The 15,326-nt window shown below is 44.5% G+C and overlaps 2 protein-coding genes across 3 annotated transcripts in view; one reads left to right on the top strand and one right to left on the bottom strand.

The window, feature by feature from the left end:
* Positions 1–14,229, top strand: part of LOC120051296 (beta-galactoside alpha-2,6-sialyltransferase 2-like) — a 23,758-nt gene extending 9,529 nt beyond the window's left edge. The window contains exons 2-6 of the mRNA XM_038998102.1: positions 1,068–1,907; positions 4,450–4,547; positions 4,928–5,029; positions 8,788–8,962; positions 12,710–14,229. Coding sequence (XP_038854030.1) covers positions 1,139–1,907; positions 4,450–4,547; positions 4,928–5,029; positions 8,788–8,962; positions 12,710–12,957 — 1,392 coding nt within the window. The 5' untranslated portion in view covers positions 1,068–1,138 and the 3' untranslated portion in view covers positions 12,958–14,229. The remainder of the gene's footprint in view (positions 1–1,067; positions 1,908–4,449; positions 4,548–4,927; positions 5,030–8,787; positions 8,963–12,709) is intronic.
* LOC120051297 (pinopsin-like) overlaps positions 10,184–15,326 on the bottom strand; it is a 25,948-nt gene continuing 20,805 nt past the window's right edge. For both annotated transcript variants that reach the window (XM_038998103.1, XM_038998104.1), the window contains 2 exons: positions 15,020–15,253; positions 10,184–12,401 (listed from right to left, as the gene is read on the bottom strand). In XM_038998103.1, the coding sequence (XP_038854031.1) occupies positions 12,048–12,401; positions 15,020–15,253 (588 nt within the window). In that variant the 3' untranslated portion in view covers positions 10,184–12,047. The remainder of the gene's footprint in view (positions 12,402–15,019; positions 15,254–15,326) is intronic.

Raw genomic sequence — 15,326 nt, 5'->3', positions numbered from 1 at the left:
ACATGTTTTCCCCGAGTGAGCACACCAATTTATGTTTTGCTCAAAAATATCCGGAAACGACGCACATCACGTTACCTCAGGTTTCACTTCACAAACAGGTCCCAGTTTGGATGATGATGATTTAAGCTTTTTCTACTGTGTGAAAAACACAGTCTGTTTTCACTGTGGTACGTGGGAGAGGTACAGCACAGCTCCCCAACCCATCCTCTGCCCCTGCCCATGGAGAATGTAAACAGACATGACCTAACCTAACCAACTCAGGGCCACAATGCTGTCAAAACTACAGTCCGCCTCAACAGGATCAAAGAGTGAATACGAGGATAGATGGAAGGACGGATTGGATTACTATTCAAAATGTCCCTATTGCTTGGTAAAGCAGGAATCGGCGCCTTCTATATTAAATAGAAAGTTCTGACACGGGCAGCATACGTCCGAGAGAGAGGAAGGCTTTCATGTCTCAAAAGTAAAAGACAGTCCAGTTCCGTTAGAACTTCAAAGCGGAGAAAGAAGGGCAGGAAGGAAGTATTTTCAACAAGGGAGATGTGTCCATCCTGGTCTTTGTAGTGTTTCTTATATCTCTCTGTCCGCGACCCTGCGGAAAATCAAATGACCATAATACAAAAATCCCTATCGAAATCTCTGTTTAAGCTAGAGATATCTTTTTTTTTTTTTTTTTGCATTGGATGCATCTCAATCCACCGCATCCACTAATGTCGGCCTTCCGCATCTGTTTTGCAATGAATGAATATGTTATTCAATGCATGTCTATGGGCTAATAGCGTTAAGGCCAAATTCAATGTTTCAACAAATATATATATATATTTGGGCTACTTACAGGGATTCTAAATCGGATAGCTAAATGTTTCTTAGTATGATCTTCTTAAAACAATTCCATATGTTAACTTAGTAGAAACCCGGGCCCTGAGACCTTAAGCTATTATCGTGCTTACACTTACGGATGCATTGTGTTGTATGACATGGGCCTGTACTACTGAAGTTGCTCATCCACTTTATTGTATGAAAATGTGCTATACTAATAAAGTTAATAAACTAATACATCTCTTTAGGCCTCATCCTGAGCACTTCCAGGTCGGCCTCTAGGGGTCGCTGACACAACCGGACCCCAGCTGCACCCACCATGACCCCAACCATGAAGCAGTGGAGGCAGCTGGTTCTGGTGGCGATGCTGGCCTGGCTCCTCATCTTCCTGGCCCTGCTCTCCCACTTCCTGGACCCCCGGGACGTGGAGCTCCGCTCGCCCTCCTCGCTCACCCACACCGAGACCCGCCGTCTGGCTTCCATCCAGGCCAGTCCATCGGGCATCAGGGCTTCTCCTCTCCAGGTGTCGTCCTCCTCTTCCCCCGCCAACCAGGACCACAGCCGACAGGGAAAACAGGAGGCCCTGGAGCTGAGCCAGAATGGGGAGGTGGTCTGGAATGAGGTGAGCGACCAGGAGGGGGTGGATCAGGAAAGGGAAGAGAAGATTAGGAGGGAGAGACTGAGGAGAAGGAGGAGGAAGAAGAGAGGGGGCAGAGACGAATACTACTTATCCCAGTCCAAGGCAGTGGTCCAGTGGCTGCGGAGGGGCATTGCCTCAGCGGGGATGCTTGCTCCACACCTGCAGAAGTCCATGAGGGACTATCTGCATCTCAACAGGCACCACGTGACCTACAGGGGGTTGCGCAGGGGTAGGCAGAGCAGGAGGGAGGTACTCTGTGAACTGAAGGAGCAGGCCAGGTTGAGGACACTGGACGGGACAGAGCAACCCTTCTCTGGGCTGGGCTGGGACAAGCTAGTGCCCCCACGACCTCTGGAGCAGCTTTGGGGCCAGGGGTCAAAGTTCAAGTCGTGTGCGGTGGTCACCTCGGCCGGGGCTATCCTCAACTCTTCCCTAGGGAGAGAGATTGGTGAGTACTGTAGGACAGGTGATACACATTTTTCTGAACATCGGCAGGATTTATAACGTAACTGTTAGCTCCAATGTAAATAAAGACACATCTGCCAAGTTCTGGTATAAATCTAGATGGAAGTAAAGCTCAAACTAGATGTATTACACCCAGCAGGAAGTTGCAGCTGCATAACACAACATACAAGTCACACAATCACAAATGTATACCTTCCAACTGGGCAGAGTCATCTCCTTGTATGTCTAAGATAAACAGATTCTCTGTTGCTGGGCAGGAACTAAGTCTGTTCTTGGTAGTGTCTTGGCCCGGCCTGAACCCAGAACTTTCGTGGGCGGGGAGGTGTGTGTGTGTGTAAAGGCTTCAGTTGGAGTGTTGTTGGGTTGGGCCCCTCTGGGCCCCCTCCCAGAGGTCTCTTCTCTCTTCAAATGTTGTCCTCACCTCAACCTCGATGTTGACTTCCACATCTCTCTTGACCCTAGTTCCACAGAGACTAGGCTAGCTTATCAGGAACTGAGGCTTGACTGTTGCCCTTTAACTACTTCTTTAAAAAATATTTACATGAAATGAAGAACATGTCTGGACAGACAGACAATGCAATATTACACTCAAGCTCCAACATCCTAACCAATAACAAGTTAGTAGTACTAATCAGACTGATTGTACAAGTTATTACTGCTAATTGGCTGATTGTCAGACTAGTCTTCGTCACTGCATAAGTGTATTGCTTTGGTAGGTTTGATTTACCCTTAGAATTGAACTGGCCTCTACCCTTACAGTGCGTAAGAGCTCTGAAGCGGGGAAGTTCCTCACGCCTATAGAAATGGCTCCACGTTCAGTGCGTGTGAATGGGAACCCTGGCGTACTCTACGGGATCTTTAGACCGCTCTACTTTGTATTCATTCAGTAGCCTTTCGTGTTGATAGCGTCAGACTGTCTTTTCACTCCCCGTGGATTTGTTCATTTGATGTGATGAGTAGCCTGCGTGCCCTTGAAATGAGGAGGAAGAGCCGCGACAGTAATGCAGGCACCTTTTATAAATGACACTTCAGCCCGTAAGATCTCCAGACCTCCAAAGAAAAGGGTTTGCTGCTCTCTAGTGTTGGAGTTTGGTTAGTGACTCCATGAGCATCATGATGAGCATAATATTATAGTTTACCAGAGCCTAGACTACATATACACTGAAAAAAAACGCAACATGCAACAATTTCAAAGATTTTACTGGGTTACAGTTCACATAAGGAAATCGGTCAATTAAAATAAATTCATTAGGCCCTAATATATGGATTTCACATGACTGGGAGTACAGATACGCATCTGTTGGTCGCAGATGCCTTTTTTTTTTTTTTTAAGGTAGGGGCGTGGATCAGAAAACCAGTTAGTATCTGGTGTGACCACCATGTGCCTCATGCAGCGTGACACATCTCCTTCTCATGGAGTTGATCGGGGCTGTTGATTGTGGCCTGTGGAATGTTGTCCCACATGTCTTCAATGGATGTGCGAAGATGCTGGATATTGGCTGGAATACGCTGTTGTACACGTTGCTCCAGAGCATCCCGAACATGCTCAATGAGTGACATGTCTGAGTATGCAGGCCATGGAAGAACTGGGATGTTTTCCAACTTCCAGGAATTGTGTACAGATTCTTGCAACATGGGACCATGCATTGTCATGCTGAAACATGAGGTAATGGCGGCGGATGAGTGGCACGACAATGGGCCTCAGGATCTCATCACGGGATTTCTGTGCATTCAAATTGCCATAGATAAAATGAAATTGTGTTCATTGTCCATAGCTTATTCCTTGCCTATAGCTTATTCCTTGCCCAGACCATAACCCCACCGCCACCATGGGGCACTCTGTTCACAACGTTGACATCAGCAAACTGCTCGCCCACACAATGCCAAACACGCTGTCTGCCGTCTGCCGGTACAGTTGCCAAGAGTGTGCATAGCTGTCAAGGCAAAGGGTGGCTACTTTGATTTGTTAAACACTGTTTTAGTTACTACATGATTCCATATGTGTTATTTCACAGTTTTGATGTCTTCACTATTATTCTACTATATAGAAAATAGTAAAAATAAAGAAAAACCCTTGAACGAGTAGGTGTGTCCATACTTTTGACTGGTACTGTGTTTATATATAATTTATAAAAAAATTAAGAGTACAGACTATTGAATGAGACCATATACAAATGTTTTTGAGAAGATATTTATAAAAATACAGTTGTATTTCTTTTCATTTTGATAAGACATGAAAATGCAATGAAATTTAAGGTTATTTGATTATGTAAAAAGCAAAATGTACAAATGTTAAGGTTGTGTTATATTTGGTTGTGAAATTCTTGGGAGAAAAAATGGAGTCCCCAGAAATGGAGTCCCCAGAAATTCTGTCTGAAAAAATGTGGTCCCCACTGAAAAAGTTTAAATACCACTGCACTCGAGGGAGACATTCACCAACCACATGACTTATGTAGATAAACCATGCAATTTTAATGGTACTGTTGGGGTGATGCATGCAGCTAATGTCCATACCCTGTACTCAGATTCCCATGAGGCTGTGCTTCGCTTCAACGCTGCTCCTACAGAGGGCTATGAGAATGACGTGGGCAACAAGACCACCATCCGCATCATCAACTCTCAGGTAGGTCCCCCACTTCACCTCCTGTGACTTTTCCTTGGTACTCAGAACCCCCTATTGATTGTCAGTAGAATCACTAACACTCTGCCTTTCGAATATGATTTGAGTTGATCTAGAGCTGAGTGAAACCGCTAGTCAGACCACTAAGACGGGCTATCTCAGCACTACCACACTTATCTAGTCAATCATTCATGATACACCTATCATTTGGGAGAAGGCAAGTTGGCGTATGGGATCTGTACATGTGGACTGTAGGTGAGATGTGCTCCTATTGCTTTGCCGCATATTTGTGTGTCCAATACCTCAGTTCCAGGCAAGATTACATTTCGCCTGGGGGGCTGGAGAGCTATCAGTACAGCGATCAGTCATTTGTCTCCCTGCAGATCCTGGCCCGGCCCAGACATCGCTTCAACACCAGCGCTTTGTATAAGGGTATGACACTGGTGGCCTGGGATCCTGCACCGTACTCTGTGGACCTGCTCAGGGTAGGTCTCTCTGCTCTCTCTGCTCTCTCTCTGCTCTCTCTCTGCTCTCTCACTCTCACGCTCACTCTCACTCACTCACTGTCAGTCACACGCTGTAGTGTGTATGTGTCATTAATGACTTCCTAATCATCTCCTGGTTCATCTTAGGGGAAAGTCTGGTGCAGAGTGAGCCAGCAAGCATCGCCGTTGTTGCCTTAAGCAAAGCACTTAAAACCCTACAACTGCTCCAGGAGCGCTGCTTCCAGCAATGGTGTGTCTTGTGAGAGAGCGTAAACACTCATTTCCCTTCTAAATGGACAATAAAGTGCCTCATATTTTATACAAACCATCTTAGGGTTTTCACAGAATAATTCAGAAAGTGTCTGTGTGTTTAGATTCAGGTATCTGGTGTGTAGCGTACACAGGCCCCTTCCTGAGATCCTGCTAGCGGTAGCGGTCATGTTAACATTTAGCAGAGGCTTTTCTCTAGTGCAACAAACAGTCGGTTAACCAACTGTGTGAACACGCTCGATGGTGACAGTGCTGTTTTCAGTCTTTTGATTTAATGTGGTTCACGTGTGAATCTCCAGATGCCAGGAAACATGATGACCAACTGGGTGGTAATGAGGAGAAGCTGAACGATTAAGGACAGATCTTCTTTAGTTTTCCACTGACTTTAGACTAACTCAGTCCTGGTGAGGTGGGGGAATGGTTGTCTAGTTTATTAGTGTTCATCAACAGGCTCTAACCTCTGGAGATGCTCCGTTTTGTTTTCAAGTAGTTTGACAAATTGCTGTTACATTTTCAACAATGTAAGTGTGAAAGGGAATTCTCCCGAGTTCTTTGTTGAGACACTGGTAGGGTTCCAATCTTCCATTCTCAGTGTATGCGAGATGTGATTTGTTTGTCTTGTCAGTTGAAAGAGATGGTAACTAGCCTAAGAATGGTCCTAAAATCGATCACAATAATCCAAACACTAATTAAATTTTTCTGAAAACACAAATTTAGGCCTGGTCAGTTTGTTAGAATTCCCTCCTCTGTCACACAGTTCAGTAGGCAAACTTTGTTGAACGTTGCAAGTAGAAATGTCATTAATAGAGCAGACGCAAATCCTTATTTTACATGTCAGAGAGGCATGTTTGTTCGGCATAAAATATTTCTATCTGAATGTTCCATTGCTGTACGTACCCTTGTATACATTGCCTTCGGAAAGTATTCAGACCCCTTTACCTTTTACACATTTTGTTACATTACAGCCTTATTCTACAATTTATTAAATAGTTTTCCCCCCTCATCAATCTACACACAATACCCCATCATGAAAAAGCAAAAAGAGGTTTTTAGATATTTTTGCAAATTTATTACTAATAAACTGATATCACATTTACATAAGTATTCAGACCCTTTACTCAGTACTTTGCTGAAGATCCTTTGGCAGCGATTACAGCATCGAGTCTTCTTGGGTATGACGCTACAAGCTTGGCACACATGTATTTGGGGAGTTTCTCCCATTCTTCTCTGCAGATTCTCTCAAGCTCTGTCTGGTTGGATGGGGAGCGTTGCTGCATAGCTATTTTCAGGTCTCTTCAGAGATAATCGATCGGGTTCAAGTCCGGGCTCTGGCTGGGCCACTCAAGGACATTCAGAGACCTGTCCCAAAGCCACTCCTGCGTTGTCTTGGCTGTGTGCTTAGGGCCGTTGTCCTGTTGAACCTTCACCCCAGTCTGAGGTCCTGAGCGCTCTGGAGCAGGTTTTCATTAAGGATCTCTCTGTACTTTGCTCTGCTCATCTTTGTCTCGATCCTGACTAGTCTCCCAGTCCCTGCCCCTGAAAAACATCCCCACAGCATGATGCTTCCAACCACCATGCTTCACTGTAGGGATGGTGCCAGGTTTTCTCCAGACATGAGGCTTGGCATTCAGGCCAAAGAGTTCAATCTTGGTTTCATCAGACCAGAGAATCTTGTTTCTCATGGTCTGAGTCTGTAGGGGCCTTTTGGCCAGCTCTAGGAAGCTTTGGTGGTTCCAAACTTCATCCAGTTAAGAATGATGGAGGCCACTGTGTCCTTCCCCAGATCTGTGCCTCGACACAATCCTGTCTCGGAGCTCAAAGGACAATTACTTTGACCTCATGGCTTGGTTTTTGCTCTGACATGCACTGTCAACTGTGGAACTTATATAGCAAGGTGTGTTTGTGCCTTTCCAAATCATGTCCAATCAATTGAATTTACCGTAGGTGGACTCAAATCAAGTTGTAGAAACATCTCAAGGATGATCAATGGAAACAGGATGCACCTGAGCTCAATGTCTAGTATCATAGCAAGGGTCAGAATACTTATGTAAATAAGGTATTTCTGTTTTTAAACTTTAATACATTTGCTAGAATAAAAAAACAAAAACGTTTTCACCTTGTCATTATGGGGTATTGTGTGTAGATTGCTGAGTAAAATGTTTTATTTGATCCATTTTAGAATAACGCTGTAACAGAACAAAATGTGGAAAAAGTCAAGAGTTCTTTCCGAAGGCACCATATATAGAGAACAATGTAATAACGTGTTTTACATTACCTCTGCTGTCTGCCACACACAATTGCATGGCATTAGTTAAAATACAGATTGGACACACACACACACACACGCATAAGGCCAATGATCAAGGGCTGTTATTCTAATGGCATCCACTTTGAAAGTGAACGCCATTGTTTGTATGTTTTTGTTTGTGTGCATGCGTGTGTGTTTGTGCGCTCGCAGCAGTGCATGTGTGTTTTTGTATGGCCTACTGTTCTACATGCACCCAATTTGTATGGATGGTTGAGCACATTCATTGAGACTTTACCAAGAAATTTGCTCCAGACTCAGAATCCATTTTAAACGAATCACTGTTCTGTATCTAATGCTTAAAAGACATAATGTTCCCCCATGTTATCCTGACTGTTTGAAGAACCAAAGAGTTACCAACACGGTATCTGTCACCTAACAGCTTAACGTTACTGGGTGTCAGATCAAAGGCTGGTATTTTCACTCTGCGGTCAAAGCATCACCACGTTTTTGGAGCAAATTACCTCTGTCAAATTCTGGCACCGTATTGCCTATTTAGTGCCCTTGAACTGTAGGGAATAGGGTGCCATGTGGGATGCAAAATAAGATTAACTTCCAGAATAGAGAGTTAATTAAAACATTTCTGCTGAAGTCATTCATCAATACCTACTATGGGAACGAGGGAATGAGTATTGGTGTAACACACCTTTACTTTAAAAGGTTGCGCTGTGACGGTCTCTTGTCATCATTTCAAGGGAATATCCATGCCTGACTTTCTTCACTGAATAATGAATTTAACGGACTCTTGTGTAAGCAGTGGTGTATGAAAGGAACATGTATTTATACAACATTTTAGCTTGGGGCGTTGGGATTCCTGTGGTGATGTTGTGAGTCAGTCAGTATGGTGGTGTTGGATTCAAGCAAATCTGCATCACAATATTGGCGCAATATCTGTAGCATTTTAACATACGTTCTTTCCCGTAGTCAAATAAAATCATAGTACTAATTTTAGCTGCTCTAAAAATACAGTAGCAGGTAGACTGCTCCGTAGCAGGCTGACCCTGCTGACCTACAGAAGTAGTTTGGTTTAACAAAGACACTGTGTCAACACTGCAGTGGCAGCAGTGAGTCTGACCCTCAGGAGATGCTGTCATGATTGTGCTGACCCGGAGTAGCAGCGTTCTATTTCAGATAACGTCAGGAAAGATGCTTGGTGCTGACTGCAGTCTCCTCTCCTCTTCAGTGGTACGGGAACCCAGACTATGACCTGTTCACCCCGTACGAAGAACGCCGGCGGCTCCACCCGACACAACCGTTCTACGTCCTCCACCCCAAGTTCATCTGGCAGCTGTGGGACGTGATCCAGGGGAACACCCAGGAGAAAATCCAGCCTAACCCCCCGTCCTCTGGGTTCATAGGTGGGCATGCGCCTCTGATCGTCCACCCGGGCACCCACCCATCCATTTATCTGTTTGACCGCTGTGTCTGAAATGGTACCCTGTTCCCTGTAACGGGAACACTCTTCAGCCAACGTGCATCAAATTCACACAACTTTATTAACTGTTGAGATGCAGCACATACTGCAGGCCTAGTTCAGAACACATATGGTGGTATCCTTGGTTCAATGAGACAAGCAGGCTTTAAGTAAATGGCAGCCAGAAGGATGCATGTTTTTTTGCTTTAGTGAGTGAGATCTGCGATTGCTCAAAGGTAAAAATATAACGGAGCTTAATTGTTATTCCGTGTGTGTTCAACCCCAACATCTATTTACAAGGTTACACAGTCAAGAGGGCACAGGTGCTCATTAACGATTGGCGTTCCATCAAGTCGATTATCGATTTTCTAATGTCATTAAGCAAATACTCATTTTCAAGATAGCCTGGTGGGTAGGAGCATTGGGCCAGTAACCGAAAGGTTGCTGGAGCAAATTCCCGAGCTGACAAGGTAAAAATCTGTCATTCTGCCCCTGAGCAAGGCAGTTACCCCACTGTTCCCCGGGCTCCGACAACGTGGATGTCGATTTAAGGCAGCCTCCCGCACCTCTCTGATTCAGAGGTTGGGTTAAATGCGGAAGACACATTTCAGTTGAATGCATTCAGTTGTACAACTGACTAGGTATCCCACTTTCCCATATTATGTCCCGTATTGCTGTTTTGGAACTCTGAGAAGAGCAGAGCGGTGAGACATCAGGGGTAAGATTATGGCAAGGCAAAAAATGGGCTATTGTCAAAGCGAAGCAACCTGTTTCACTTTGAATCGCTTTTTCAAAGCGAGTTCACAGTTACATCATATGTTTATACTTAGGTATTTATACCATTCTAAACCTGCATAAAGTTTGTCCACCCACACACAAACCGAAAGTACAGAGAGTCCAGAAAGAACAGCAGAATGGTGATTCATTCCTGTGTGTTTTTCTCCCCCTCTTGTTTTGTTCTCAATTTACATGGGGGGGGGGGGTGTTAGGCCACCATGGCAATTCCTGGAAACCCCAGCAGGAGGGCTTGAGGGGGGGTCGTGTCGCCCCGAGCGCGTTACTGTGCTACCACCACACACACAAACAGAACACACACTCACTGCCAGCAGCAGTACTCAGTGAGGCAGACCATAACTCACAGAAGGATTTTATTTGGGTTGCAGTCCATTTATTTAACTGTTTTTTGGGTTACAGTTTATTAGGCAGTGAGAGGTGGTGCTGTTCAGTTTGTCAAAGACAAGCAAGTGCCGTATGATGGCTACAGCCACTGTGTGGCAGCCCAGTGGGGTGCACGGCTGTTGACTGCCTGCTGGGAGCTGCTAGGTACCTATTTAGACTTGTAGACTGAGGCACATGTCAACATGCAAAGCCAGTTACTGCATGACTCAACACTACAGGCACAGAAAGATGGTAACTTGAACAGGTTGTGGCTTTCATACAACGCCTGGCTGTCATCCCAACATGCAACTATTGGTTGGATCAGCATTGTTTCCACATTGTCATAACTAAACATTTCAAACTGACAATTGAACATTGCTATGTCTTTTGCCCAATGGGATGATGGCTTCAAGTGTTGCAAACATACACACTTTGTTACAATTCTCCAACTGTTTCTGGTTTATTACCCTACCCACCCTGCAGTGAAATGGAAAATCCCTTCACATTGCCATACAATTAATACCGGTTTAGAGTGTAATACTAACCAGTTTTACATGGTTCACCCAGGTGCATCATCTATAAAATGTTCTTACGCACAGATATGATCTTAAATAGTTGAAATCCACAGCTATATAGTGATTTAATAACCATGAAGTAGGTGTGAAAATATTGATTTAGCAACTTGTTGCGATCTGGAAATGAACATGGTTATGTGTGATTTACACCCTTAGTTATGTGCATAAACATTGTGATTATCTTTCATATTATTTCAAGAGCTGATGATATGAAGTGTAATATAAAAACGGAGCAAATAAACGAGGCCCAAGGTGATTTTGATCTCACAGATGCGGTACAAAAAGTATTCAGCTTCACCAACATCATTCACATAGGCTTCATAGATGCTTTAGAACAAATTTAAGATTATCTGTCTTATTATTGCACTTAATTGGAAATGGCCACAGTTATGACCGCATACTGTAACGGTTATGACAAAAAGCCTTTTTGGTACTGTAACAGTAATGACAACACTGTAAAGCCGCTGCAGTCTTAATACAACTCTGGGGTCTATCAACGTAACACATGTTTCAATATGAAAACAGAAGTTGAGGAAAAATACAAGTTTTTATTGTTAAGTAAACAATACCGCACGGTTGTGTTCTCACGGCAAGACTTGACAGGAAGATATCCACACCTTTACTGAGTAACAAAGTAACAGTTGACCATCTAGATGGGTCGGGGCGGTTGACACACCTTCTATAACATGGATCATCAACTCGATTCAGCCGCGGGCCGACGTAATTTTTTCTTAAGCGGATGGGCGGGGGGCCAGAACATAATTACTGCCAATTGACAGCAAGAAGCCAAAACAGATATAACATTATCTAAAGCATAATCATTTCAAAACTTAAAATCAATTGGAGCTGATTTTAGTCTAATGTCCAACAACGAAAATTCATTATGTATTTTTGCTATGAACTTGCGGGGCCAAATGAATCCGCCAGTTGGGACACCCTGTTCTATAAGATAATAGATCACAGTTTAGTTTCTGGGGTGATGACGTGGAATAGATCACTTTTGTTACTAGAAGATATTGATAGTTCTCTGTCTGGGTAACGTTGTGGATTAGGTCACTGACTGTATAGAAGAGTTCTCTGGTGACACAGCGCCTCATGATGGATCATTTTATGGGTAGTCTGTTGAGGCGTTCTCATGATGACAAATCACTATGGAGAGTTGTTGGGTGATGCCACATGAGAGATCACTGTGTAGACAGTTTTTTGGGGGGGGCGACACCGCATGACAAATGCCAGGGATAACACCGTATCCTCTGTAGAGTTCTCGGTGGTGACGCTATCATATGACACAGTGGATCACTGGATAGCGTTTGTCACGTGGGGGAAAGGGGGGGTGGGTCGAGAGGGGCTTCGGGGGGTAGTGAGGGGGGTACGCGGCTGTCCACAGGAGGTGATCTCTTGGTTGGGGTCTGGGCTGGTCTGTTCGGAGACTGGGGTGGTGACTTCACGGTTGTTAGTGCTGCACTCCACCGTGTGGGGATGGTGGTTATGGTGGTTGGCGCCGGTGGAGAGCTGGGGCGTGATGGCTACGTTGTTACTGTGGCCCCGGCGGTTGAGCTGGATGACGGTGGTCTTGGAAGGCATGGAGGAGACGCCGTTCTCAGAACTGGGCCGTTTGCAGTGGAACAGGATCAGGAAACACCTGTAGAACTGCAAGGGAGGGACAAAGAGAGCGTATGTGAGAAGGAGTGTTTGTGATAGGGGGGGAGTGTGTACGTGAGAAGGTGTGTCAGACAGAGTCAGTCACTCCCCGTTTTTCAACACAGTGTAAACCCATTTCTTCAGACATTACATTTCCTAACATAAAAACAAAAGATGCAAACTAAAGGTCGGATTCCAGAGAATTTCCGTGGTGAATTATTTTTAGTCTGTCTGGGGAAACTGGCCCTAAAATGCTTTGACCCATAGATTGCAGTATAAGCTGTAATGAATTAATATTTGCCCTGTTTTGATTCCAGGCATCATGCTGATGATGTCGCTGTGCGAGGAGGTCCATGTCTATGAGTACATCCCCTCTCTGCGTCAGACAGACCTGTGCCACTACCACGAGCACCACTACGACGCCGCCTGCACCCTTGGGGCGTACCACCCCCTGCTCTTTGAGAAGCTACTGGTCCAGAGGATGAACAGCGCCTCCCAACACGACCTCAAAACCAAGGGCAAGGTCACGCTCTCGGGGTTCAGCGCGGTCAACTGTGGGCCCTGACCTTTGACCTCCTATGGCCATCAAGAGACGGAGCGTGACGATACTAATCAAGCGACTGAAGAGGCTAAGTTGAGTCAGCACTGTCGTCTGTGGGCTATGATCTGGCGTTTTGACCTTTGACCTGGACTGCTCTCGAGCAAATCGGGATGAAAGTGAAGAGGAGGAGAGTGGTGCCAATACTAAATCAACCTTAGGCTGTAGAGGCTAAGCTAGCGTGCTCGAAAACTGCTTTTGCCGCAATGGATAGTGTCAACAGCTGAAGCTGCTCTGGTTCGGAGACCAGAGACTTTCGGGGTGTTGAAATGATAGTTGTTTCAACAAACTGTTTAAACATTAAAAGAAGTGAAATAGTTTAAAGGCCGAACTCTGAAGTGACGCCCGCAGAGGAATTTCTTTGTTTTCGCTGAGCCTGGAAAAAGAGCCTGTTGCTGCTGGTTAGGATAGCAATAGTCATCAATGTTGTAATGGGGGGGGTGTTGTAGGGCATGTGAATGTCATGTTGTTGTATTGTGTAACGAAGTAGTCCTTCAGGGATGGATGTATTCCTACCGGAGAGATGGGTCATCTTTTAAAGGTATTGTTCTTGTGACACAATGTTGTACACGGGAGAGGTCTGGGTATGAACGTGGGGAAATGATCTATAGATTCAAATATTGAACATCGGTCAAAGGCATTTTTTTTTTGCTGATTCAACTAACGAGGTGCATTTCCATGTACAGGTCATGTTTCGAGCATAGAAATAGAGAATTGAAAACATGCAGTGTAAAGGGTTTACTTGAGGGGTAGGTTTGAATTTAAGCCGTTTCAAAAAGCATGTTTTGTTCCTTTTTGGTTTAAAAATGTTGTAGACCTTATTTGATAAATTCAGGGATAGTAGTGTATGTAGGTCTATGAGGAAAAACAACCTATTTTCTTTTCACTCTTCTTGTATGGACCAGTCTTGACCTAACCACTGATCTCTCTCTGTGTGAGTAAGGAACTCAAACTTTCTTATCGGTGTTCTCATGTCCTCGATGTAGGTACGCTATTTAAAGTTACTGTACCGCAAGACAAGATGGTAAAACTGACAGCAGTTACTTTTCCTGGCCTTGACATGATTCGACAGCCACACTATGTACATAGAATGTAAATGTGGTTCGCTTGCCTATAGAAGTCTGGTCAAGTGTAATGCAGCTATGAATAGTTTGAGGCACATTTATTTAAAAATATTTTAACCTTTATTTAACTAGGCAAGTCAGTTAAGAACAAATTCTTATTTACAATGACGGCCTAGCCCGGCCAAATCTGGTGTGTGCCGCCTTATGGGACTCCCAATCACAGCCGGATGTGATACAGCCTGGATTTGAACCAGGGACTGTAGTGACGCCTCTTGCACTGAGATGCAGGGCCTTAGACCGCTGCGCTCCTGGTCTAAGGCTTTTGGTAATGGTGATGTAGACTTGATACTGTGCCAAATGTTCCCTGTGTGAAGTTAACTGTTAACACTACATCTTCTAGGAGTTCACCACTACAAAAGCAAAGCAGAGGCCTCAGCTTGGAAATATAAATGGACAAAATGTCCTTACGATGATTCACTTGTTTGTGTACATTGTGGATGGAAAGCACAAAAACATAGCAATAGAAATGTCAAGTGTTGGCTGATCTACTGCTGAGGGTAAACACTAATATTGATACCTTTTGTGATCTTTAAACAAAAATCCTGTTTACAGAATTTTCTATAGCCAGAATCAGTTTGTGCTGAACATAATTTGTTAGTTTGTCTAAAATTTGTATTTCTTTTCCATTGTTTTATACTTAAACTGTTGTGAATAAAGATATCGCACTTGCCTTGTGAGTTGACCCTTGTCTAACTAGCTGTTTAACTACATATCCCACAATTCGAGGCAAGGGCTGTATCTCAATTGCTTAAAAATGTATTACCTGCTCGTTTCCTCCCTTTGATTAAAACATACTTGACCAGTGGAAGAAATAATGGTGGAAGCTCCTCATTGGGCTGGCTTTCATCTGGTCACGTCTTTCACATCAACGTAGAGGACACATTTTTGGTTTAGGTTCTGCTCACCTGTTTGTTCATGAGTATATAGATGAGGGGGTTGATGACGGTGCTACTCTTAGCCATGATGGAGGGCACCACGGTCAAGATGGGGGTGATGAGGCCCGGGTGTCCAAAGGTGGCCATCATGGCAATCACGCCGTAGGGCATCCAGCAGAGCAGGTAACACACCACCGTAGTGATCACCATGAACAGGATGTGGAACTCTCTCCGCCGCGCCGCCGACTTACGGATCCGCCCCACCTGAGAGGAAATGATCATACATGAAGTTGTGCACAAATGTATAAATGTATGTCCTGAGAGGCCAATCACATAG

This window comes from Salvelinus namaycush, chromosome 7, assembly GCF_016432855.1.
Source record: "Salvelinus namaycush isolate Seneca chromosome 7, SaNama_1.0, whole genome shotgun sequence".
Taxonomy (NCBI): domain Eukaryota; kingdom Metazoa; phylum Chordata; class Actinopteri; order Salmoniformes; family Salmonidae; genus Salvelinus; species Salvelinus namaycush.
The sequence above is the reverse complement of the archived record's forward strand: the minus strand, read 5'-3'. Positions and strand labels throughout refer to the sequence as shown.